We start from the raw sequence: 10,971 nt of genomic DNA, 5'->3' as shown, positions 1-10,971 counted from the left end.
CTCCCTCCCTCCCTCCCTCCCTCCACCCCCTTTTTTTGTCTGTTTGTCTGCCTTCTGTCCTTCTCTCTACCCAGTCTTTTTCTCTGTTTTGGATTGAGTATTCCTCTTTAAAAGCAGTGGTAGAAGACATATAGCTTTCTTTTCCATTTTAAGCATTTGAAGTGGACACATAAAGAGTATGTACACTGTCATGCCCTTTATCAGGCTTTTGAGGGAATATTTTTAAAAGTGACAACTCTTTAGAAAGGAAAGGGTTTATTTCATTTTACACTTCAAGGTTACAGTCCATCAGCGAGGAAAGTCAGGGCAGGAACTGATGCAGGCACTGATGCAGAGGCCATGGAGGAGAACTGGGTTCCATGTTGTAAAACACTTTCCTAGGCAGAACAGCCACAGCCATTGTTTGCTTCTTATTGCTCATTGTCCCATTGTTTGGGAAGCGAGCCAATGATATAAAAGGCCACTTCTACAACTTATGTTTTGTGTTTGGTTGGGCTGCCATGGAAACCGGAAGCATGGATCTGAGCCTTTGTTAACAGGAAGGACATTTTTCATGCGGCTTCCTATTTCAGGTATGTGCCTGGATGATTATTTTTATTTTCAAGTCCCCAGAAGAAAGAAAACACCCTTCCTTTTAAACATAGTCATATATTTTAACTGTATTTTAATAGAAAACTAAAAAAAAAATCATTGTTTGAAATTGTACACTGCTTCCTAACGGAGCAGAAAATGTAGCTCAGCACTTGCCGAGAGTGGAGTTCCCATGTTTGCGGAATGAAAAAAATGAAGTCATAGTTCCTTGTCTACGTTCACTTATAGGAAGCAAAGGATACTATTTTAGAAAAATGAATTTTGAGAAAACAAAACAATGCGTAAGAACATACGAAAGATCTCTGTACCAACATACTTGGGATGCTTAGACACAGCTTTGAAATGAGCTCAAGAGCTCAGGTTTAAGAACATCAGAAATCCTCCTGAAGGACTTTATTGGTGTTTTGACACTCATAGAATGGAGACAGGAGCAGCCCAGTTATAGGCCTCCAGAATTGTATTTTGCTTATGAAAAGAAATGCCTCTGACTGGAGGATGCCAGTGTCTGTCTGTCTGAGTTAGACACAAACTTCTCTTGCTTTTCCAGATAGGCAAATTGACTTGGCCAACTTTTTGGCTGTGAGAGGAAGATTTAAAATCTTTGGCAAAAAATATTCAATAATACTGCTACCTAACTCAAGTACATTCAACTTCATTGCACTGTCTCCTCGCTCTGTACTTCTGTTCTCATCCCATACTTCAATACTCATCCGTGTTGTGTTCTCAGCTACACAATTATCTCTGGTGTTCCTTGAGCACTGGCTAGAACTTGCACTGTTATGAATATATATTTGTATGTGTATCTTAAGTATATGATATATATATATAATAGAACTTGTCTAGTATATATAATATGTAATGCAATATATGCAAGTATCTGATCTAAAAGAGGGAATCTTGTTTCAGACATCTAATATAAAACACCTTTAGTGACCTTCTGTTGCTACCATGACTTGGACTTTTGAAGATTAGATTATGAATGTTAGTATAATTTGAAGTATTATGGTGTGAATTAGGGCAATTGGTGTAGGAAGCATGATGCTTTAAGGCAGATGTGAAGGACTGACACTTTTCTAGTTATGTTCCTACATAGGCAGAGTCTTAATAGAGAAATGACGCTAAGAATTTCTGATGTCAGCAATAGCATTTCCAGATTCCATGATCTTGGTACCATCATGTCCACATGTGAAATAAATAAAATATAGGAGATACATATCGACTGTGTATGTGCATATACATAATATACTCAAAAGGACCACAAGCATTAATACGGAGCACTTGCTATTTGCTAAGCAAGCACCTCCTGAATATTTTTATTTGGTCCCTGGGATTACTTTTTACTGTTAGCATTTTACTGACAGAGCAAGGTGCTAGGAAGTCTCAAAACTTTCCTGAGGTCCTTGGTAAGCCAGCTACAGTGGTGGCAGCAGGCACACTTTGAGTCCGAGTGGTTTGAAACTATAACTCACACCATAAACCCACGAGCTGGGTTCTGTTCATATTCATTTCAGGATGGTGGTTTTAATTTTCTGCGTTACATACTTGTGTACTTAAAGAATCATTTTATGATGAATTTGTATTTAACATTCAAAGAGTTTTAAACTACATTTTATTAAAGCAGACTCTAACAGAGCCCATAGATTTATTATCATCATTATCGTTTTCTTTTTAGTATTTTATTCTATGTGTATGATATTTTGCCTGCATGTATGTCTGTGAATCATATGCATGTCAAGTACCCACAGACCAGAAGAGGTGTCAGATTCCTTGTAATTAGAAGTAGTTGTAAGTGGACACCGGAATCAAACCTGGGTCCTCTGGATGAGTAGCAAGTGTTTAGCTGATGAGCTACCTGCCTACTCTAGCTAGTGTTTTATAGTACATTATTAACCAGTACATTTTAGACAATTGGCCCTTTTGCATATTTTTGTCTTAGAATCATAAAACAAAAGTTGAATTAGCCAGAAGCTATGGAATCACTACAAACAAATTGTTCATTGTATATTGAATTCTTGAAGTATAATTTTAATACAGTGATTTTAGAAACTTCCACTTCAAAATGATGATGTGTCTAATTTGTTTTCAGAAAGTAAGGTACTGGACTGCAGCTACACAGAGGCATTCCTTTAGAAATGTTATCTATAGCATTCCTTAGAAGATACGTTCAAGTCTTTAAGCAGAAAATAACTTGTCTCCCTATGTATTTAATGCATATCTACCTACACACTGTAGTAAAATTTATATTTAAAACAAATATATGGATTTATTTCTTATTTTCTTCATTGAAATGCAACTGCACAGGCCAATGTCATGGCAAGACTACAGTGTAATTGCAAATGTCACCAAGCCCTTTCAAGTTAATAAGCCTTAAATCAAGGGAATTTGATACTGATAAATTATTTCAATTCTCAGAGAGCTTGTGGGTAGAATAGTAATTTTCTGAATATGAAAAGGTTTTCACAGGTCTCACTGGAAAATATGTTTGGATTATTAATAGAAGGCCAGTAATTGCTTTGTCTCATTTTAGGTATCATATTACTTTTTTACCAATTAGGGTAACTTGAGGCTAGTGACTGTACTCTCCAAAGGAGAACCCTCTAAAGCAATGTGTTATTCCAGCAAATCATGTCAGCCAGGGTACAAGTTCAAGTGCATTAATTATTCCTAACAACGCGCACAAAGATAATGTTTAAAAAAATCTCAACAGGATATCCACAGCATTTCTGGTAATGTGGCTATTTACAGAACACAATTAAGTTCAGTTTGAATGATGGCTGGCTAGGAAGCAGAATCCCACTTATGCAAAATTATCTACCATTGATGTGAGCCCCTTCCTTCTCTGGAATGTGTAAAATACCCACAGACATATACTCCGGATCTTTTAGTTAAGCAGTGACTAGTCCCTATACCTACTGTTGTATACATATGAGATGACCACAGGATTGTTGAAAAGTGTTTGTGATGTGCTGTAGACAGCTCACAGAAACATTTATTTCCTGTTTTTGAAATGGTCTTGGGTTTGTGCATCTTACAGAAGGCATTTGAATTCTACAAGTCCTGCAGATAAATTATAGTTTACAATGAATAATGATCTTTCAAAACTATAATGGAGGTTGATTGTATCTTAAAATATCTTCAGTTTGTTTTCACAAAATTGTCATTACATTTAATTTGCTTAAGATAAGTATTCTTTTCCAATTTAAACATAACTCCTACTGCTTGAATCTCATTTTCCTTTAAATCGTCTTCAGTTGATATTGGGCTGAAAATGTAAGACTATAATAGACATAGTGAATTATAAAGACTCAATTTATGTTTATTGACTGAATTTTCAGAATCCAATTGTTCAGAAAATTGCAATTTACAGAGAATTGATTGATGGATTTGATTTTTATTTTTCTATCCTGCTTCATTCTGTGTTTCTTCTTTCATTTCACTGGGTGTAGAACGCTAAGCTGATCATTGTATTTCCCAAGATTTTATTGAGGAAAGGCAAACTTAGAAGTAGTCACAAAGGGTAAAAGTATCTTCTGATGTTTTGTAATTCCATCTCTGTGCTTCCTCTTTAGGCTGAGTGTGATTGTGCTCATTCCTCTGCTGGTCAAACTCCTCCCCAGACTCAGGCCTTTGTGCACTGTCTTTTATAGAATGGATTTTTCTTCTCAGGGCAGCACCCATTCTATTTTAAACAGCACTTCTTTCCATTTATGAATGTATCTCTTGGTATATTTATTGACTAATTCTCTCCAAATACATTACTGTTCTTGTTACCCAGGGCCGCACCATTCGCTCAGTGCCTGTAGGTGTGAGGAAGGAGCTTGGTGAATACTGGTCAAGTCAACAACAGGAATTACGTTATTCTGTCTTCCCTATACCAAAGCTGCTACCAGAAAAGCAATAGTGAGTATGTCTGAGTATTTTAATTCACTCAACACAATGAAGGGAATGGTGTGAAGAGGGATTGCCAGAACTCCACCCTCTTGAGTTCTAACAGAAGCCCTGGGTTTGATCTCCAGTGCAACCCCTTCTCAAACAGAGAAGAAAAGAAAGGAAATAGAGCGAAAGGGCCTGAACTCTGCAGACAATCTTTCCAGAATAACTGGTCACAGCACTAAGGAGAACAAAATTGGTGTTGGAACAGGTATTCTTGTGACCTAGCAGAATCTTTCCTTTCATTTTGTTTTTTAAAGAACTTTTTCTTGTTTGTTTGTTTGTTTGTTTAGTTAGTTAGTTAGTTTTGTTTCGAAGATACTCTCTCATTATGCAGCCCAGGGATGGCCTGGGACTTAGAGTGACCTCAGTCTCTGTTCCCGATTGTAGGCACTGCACGTATGCAATACCACACCCAACTAGCGTGCTTTCTAATTTGTTTCGTTTTCTAAAGTTTGGAATAAGGATTGGATGACAAATATGCTTAGTCCTTTATTATAATTTCATCGTATGTTAGAAAGTAGCTTTCCAATCTCAGTGCAACTGGGACATGGTTAGTTATCTCCAGAGGCCCAGAGGCCCCACCAGTACCTAATGATTGAGATAAGGGCTTACTTGTTGCTTAGATACTCAGTGAGTCTAAATTGGAAGGGAAAGGAAACTTCTACATAAGCATGTGGTACAGAGTTCATGCAACACCCCATTCTCCCAGAAGTCATGGTAACGCATCCTTTTAGAATTATACGGAAGTGAATTGAAAAGGAGAGGAGTTCCTCTCAGTGGCTAATGTATATGGAATGCATTGTGTGTCAGGCACAACAATAAAAGCACATCTTGTGTGGTGACCTTCTCCCTGTGAGTGGTGAGTGACCTCCAATCTCCTTTGAACCTGTATCCCTTTCAGTAGAGCCTGTGGGCACAGCCTTGAGGAGTAGTTGTACGGAATTTGTTTACCAGCACGTGCACCATGTGCCAATAGTGACTAACAAATACATTTTAAAACTATAGGTCCAAGAAATAAGTGGAAGCTTGTTATTCACCAGCTTTGAAAGAAGCAGTTCTCAACCTTACTAAAACTGCAATCCTTTAGTAAAATACAGGTCCTCATGATGTGGTGACCACCAACCATAAAATTATTTCATTGCTACTTCATAACTATAATTTTTGCTACTGTTATGAATTGTAATGTAAATTTCTGATATGTGATCTCTGTGAAAGGATCTTTTGATACCCCCCCCTAAAGGGGTTATGAGTCAGGTTGAAAAATACTGTTCTAATGCACAATAGTTCAACATTATCAATAGGTATATCCTAAGAGACATAAAATGGGTTTATTATAAATGATGTGTTCAAATCACATTGAAAATTGACAGTGTATTGCACACACACACATATATACACGTGTGCACACACAAAGACACATTAATTAGTCTTTCCTCCTTCCTTCCTGTCTCCCCCTCAAACTCTGCCTCTCCCACTCCCTGTCTCTCTGTGCCATTCCTGCCCAAAGACAAGAGTTTTATGTAACCCAGGGTAGCTTTGACTTCACTATGTGGCTGAGGCTGGTCTTAAAATACTATTCTCATATCTTCTGTATACAAACTCATGAAATATTGGGCATTTGCCAACATGCCCAGATAATTTTTTTCCAATGGCATCAAAGGGTCATTCTAGACTGAACTGGTGGGGATATGAGAATTAGAGACTTTAACAATTGGTCCAACACATTCATTATTCATATTAACAAATAAGTTAGGTTTCTTTTTAATTGTCCTTTTGTTGCTGCTGGTGGTTTTATTTGTTTGTTTTTTTGAGATGTGTTTGGAATACATAGCCCCAGATGGCTTGAAACTTGCTGTGTAGCCTATGCTAGCTTCAAACTTAGAGTACTCCTCCTGCCTCTGCCTCTTGATTGCTGGGGTTATAGGCATGTAACACCTTGTCCACCTCACTTACGGGTTTCTTAACTGCATCAGGCTATGTCTAGGAAACACTAGCCAGTACAAGTTTAGTACAGATTTTAAAGAACTGTTACATGGTAGGATAGAGGAAAGACACCATGCTCACCCTCGAAGATGGAAGACTACAGGCCTCTAGCGCAGTTTCAACTCGCTTCCGGTCTGCTGAGAACAATCGATAGATGCTACAGAGAGAAAACACACATGGGAGCTGGTTAAAAGGTGAAGTGCTTCACTGGACACACAAACGACCCCAACTCAAGATACTACACAGAGTGAAAGTTAGGTAGCTTCGAACAGTGACAAACCAATCGTTTGTTTTCCACACATTGGCATCTGTTCTCAAGAACTGTGGATATCTTTAAAACTTTCAGTGTCTGATACACAATCAAGATTCTAAGGTAGTGGAGATGACCCAATGAAAACTACTACACTGGCTAATTCTTCATATTAATTCCTAAAATAAATGATCTCCCCAATCCTCTGAAACTTGCCCCTTGTTATATACATTGCCTCCAATGGTACAAAGCTCATAGCTGGCTCTCATGTTGAAGCTGAAGGTCTTCTGCACAATCTGTTCTAATAGTGTACTTTTGGGGGGGCTACAGCTTTGTATTTTTTTTTTAAAAGTAAGTGCTAGGAATTGAATACAGAGATCTAAATTTGTGAGTTCTATTGAAACATTACCAAACTCAGCCCAGTGCTCAGCACTTCTGCAGGGTAAAGGTGACCTGCCATCTTGCACACAATGGCTTATCATAGTGGCTCTCTTCATCTCTTGTTTTGTGACTTTTGCTCCCTGCCTGTCACCTGTGTCCACTGGACATTGAAAGCCCTGCCTCAGAATGACTACTAGGGGCATCAAGTTTATACAATTTGCACTGCTAGACTAGATCTGAATCTCAGCTGAATTCTGGGGTTGATGCAATGGAATTCCTTCCCTCTCCCCTCTATCTGCTTCCCACATGTTCTCTAAAATGATGCCACAGGAAGTGGTAGCCAGGGAAGTGTCATAAGGAAGCCAGCTGTCTTATGTGAGACTAGCATGAAGAAGGACAGGGTTCCCACACCATTTCAAACCCAGCCTGGTGAAGAAATAAATGAGACCCGTGGTAGAGATTCAAGTTTCGGGGACAAACCAGACGAATGATGAGAAACATGCCTACAGCTTACTTTTTAAGAGGAATGCGGCCTTCTGGGGTGACCTGGAGCTTGAGCTTAGTATATCTGTTGGGAGAGCAAAACCAACAAAAACAAAATAAGTCATTAATTTTAAAAAGTACTGAAAAATAGAATCTGAGAAGAACTCATGTCCATGTGTAGTGTGCTAAATTTGCCAAACTATTCACTATCCAAATTGGTACCTGGATGGTAAAATGGAATACTGTCTCTTTAGAAGCCTCCCAGAAGTTCCCCTCATGCCTTCGGGAGTCAAGCCCTACAAATCATTGTCATGATTACATCCAGCAGCAGAAATTGTCTTTGCTTGTTTTTGATCCTTACATAAGGTGGGATTATGTTTTGGGTCTGGCTTCTTTCCCCTAGTATTAAGTTTCTGTGATTCATCTGTATCCTGTTTATAGTTATAGTTTGTTCATAGGGAATTCTCAGAGAATATAAGGACTGTATTTACCTCTTTGCCTACCTTCAGACACATATGTAAAGAGAGCCACAGAACTCTCAACCACTACTAGTGGGAGTGTCAATAGGAAATGCTGCCTTGGGACACTGCACATCCAATCACCCAGAAACCCCCACATCCAAATTTGTACACAACACATTCATCAACATTCATGTGCTGCATTTCCCACAGTAGCCTTCACAAGGGTTATCCATCTGGAGCAGACATTTGCAGTGGACTATGATCACCATGCTGTGTTTCAGCTTGAACATCTTATTTCTCTCTGTGTCTCATTCATTAGCACTATCTAGAAAAATACATGTTCTACAAATACTTGATAAATGGAGGATGGTAGGTTGGATAAACAGGGTGAAAAGAAAGGAGAAAATAAAAGAAAGGGAAGAGATGTTTTGGGAAGCTTCTTAAGGTACCAAAAGGGAGATGGGATCACTCCACGATGAAGCATTAGAGTGAAGACCTGGGACTAAAATTCACAGAAGGCCAAAACAGAATGTGGCTGTGATGAGGTCTAAACCAAAGGGAATGGCTTCTGGAACAAGAAGGAAGACAGAAGTCTCTTCCGTGAAACAGAGCCATGTCCATTACTGCTTCTGCTTGAGGTTTTGATTTGAGGGTCTCCTGAGCTCCTGAACCTCATGAGTCACCAGGAGGAGCACACCCATCTCCTGTTTCCCTGTTGCTTAATTATTTTCCTTGGTCAAGTAATTTTGGGAATGGCTGTTGCAATTCTAGGGTGATTCCTCATCCTATTTCCTTTCCTTCTCTTCTTATTTTCCTTGTTTGCTCCTCCTCTACTCTCTCTCCTCTATTGCTTCATGCAAATGTCTCTAAGGTCTGGAATTCCATTATGCTCCCATTGAATGAAGGAGGTAGGACATTCTGGTGGTACCCACCAAAATTCTCCAAATCTAAAGAAACAAGTCATATGTTGTTCATTCTCTTCAAATGTTAATAAAAGAGAGGACACAGGCAGAGGCAGCAGAGGATGCTCTTAAAAAAGCAATTCTTTGCTCTGAATACAGCTGCTAGGGTTCAGGCCACCTCAGCCTGATGTGCACTTAGGGGAAGGAGCCATCTTTCCTGGAAGACTTCCAAGTATGAACAGTAGGGAAATCTGCCCTCCAACTACCTATCCCAAAGGGAAATATATGTTTATGAACATGACAAGCCAAGGTAGCATAAACAAAAGCCTCACAAAGGAGAAAGGAAACTGACTCAGAAGGAGCAACACCCTAAGTAATACAATCAGGGTGACTTACGCTTTCTCCAGAAATGCGTCTCTGGACATGTTCTGAGCCAGCAGGTTTGTTGCCAAGCTGAAAACCTCATTTGTCCATTCCTGAAAAATATAAATCACAGTTTCATTAGTTTAACTACTCCTCAGGTATAAAATATGCTTTTGACTCGTCTGCCAGGAAGACAGACAAATCAATTCAAGTTGGATGTGAACAGATTCCTACCCACCCCTTTTTTTAATAAAAATCTTATAATTAAATTAAAATCTAAGTGAGTTCTCTTTTAAAGAGGAATTGTATACATAAAGATACATTTTTCTATCTTTCAAATTCCCCAATGATAAAACTGCTGTGTTTTAAAAACTGTAAACCTTTACTATTTTTTGTTGAATTATGAACAAATGTAGACTAACAATACAGTTTTAAATGTGGTAATTACATTTTCAACAGAACTGAAAAAAATAATTTTTGCTTCCCCACTCACATACTGAAGATTCTTGATGTTAACTAAATCCTAGTCAGATGCAGCCTCAATGCCAATCAACATGGAGCTCTCTCTTCTTCACACCCTGCGAATCCCTTGCTGCTCTATATCTCACACAGCCACCAGTGATCCCACTTTGCTTCGAAGAAGATGGGAAGTGGTATGCTACAATCTCCATTCATGGTGATAACTCTGAGCATATAATGATCATTTGTCTTGCTAAGTAAGAATGAAAGGACAGTTACATCTGGCATCATTGGGTCTGGCTTTGGGTTCCTACGTTATGAACCATCTCATCAAATCCCTTAGTTCCCATTACAGTCTATCTTTCCTCATAAGTCTATTGAGATTAGTTTCCATAATTGGATGCTCACCTATCTGGGATATATGTACTGAAGATGGTCATATTCTCTTAATAAACTGATCCTCGGTCATAATGTATGACATTGTCTTTAAAATATGTTTTTAACTTAATGTCTACTTTATCTTATATACAGTGGCCATAAATGGTCATCCTGGTTAGCAGTAGTCTGTAGTAGATTTCTTTCATCTCTTAATTAAACTGTTAGTTTATGTGTGTCCTAAAGTGAGTCTCTTAACAGCAGTATATTGTTGGATCTTCTTTTTAAAAAAGACTCTAGCTGGTCAGTCTGCATCTGTTAATTAGAGAACTTACTCCAGTTACATTTAATTATTGGGTGTGTGTGTGGGGGGGGGTTATGGCTGGCATTTTATCAGTTTCATACAATAGATATTCAATTCTCAATTTTGTGATTTTTTTTCACTTTAAAACTAATTAATTAATTAAAAACACTTTCACTGATTTATTCACATTCTGGTAACCTTTTTGTTTTGTTTTGTTTTTGTTGTTTTGTTTTTACTCCCATCCCTGCCAATCCTGCTTTTCCCTACACATTATCTTTCCTACATTCATAACTTTTGGGTTTTGTGTCCCTCAGTGTTTAACTAGGCTGTCTGTATGATCATGGCTTGAGCAGTATCTATTAAGAGTCTCACAGGCTCAAAAATTAGTGTAAATCTAGGCAATTTGCCATCCTGTCTTTGAGAATCTGGTAGTTGCCAATAGTTTATTAGTAAATGGTAGTACCCTGTGAGCCCCTTTTCTATTCA

At 38.3% G+C, this 10,971-nt stretch overlaps 1 protein-coding gene across 2 annotated transcripts in view; it reads right to left on the bottom strand.

Annotated features, from left to right (window-relative positions):
• Plcb1 (phospholipase C beta 1) overlaps positions 1–10,971 on the bottom strand; it is a 673,173-nt gene that overhangs the window by 217,698 nt on the left and 444,504 nt on the right. For both annotated transcript variants that reach the window (XM_021181191.2, XM_029472272.1), the window contains exons 5-7: positions 9,381–9,460; positions 7,653–7,706; positions 6,589–6,664 (exon numbers count right to left, since the gene is read on the bottom strand). In XM_021181191.2, the coding sequence (XP_021036850.1) occupies positions 6,589–6,664; positions 7,653–7,706; positions 9,381–9,460 (210 nt within the window). The remainder of the gene's footprint in view (positions 1–6,588; positions 6,665–7,652; positions 7,707–9,380; positions 9,461–10,971) is intronic.

This window comes from Mus caroli, chromosome 2, assembly GCF_900094665.2.
Source record: "Mus caroli chromosome 2, CAROLI_EIJ_v1.1, whole genome shotgun sequence".
NCBI lineage: Eukaryota > Metazoa > Chordata > Mammalia > Rodentia > Muridae > Mus > Mus caroli.
Note: the sequence above shows the minus strand (reverse complement) of the source record. Positions and strands in the feature narration are given on the sequence as shown.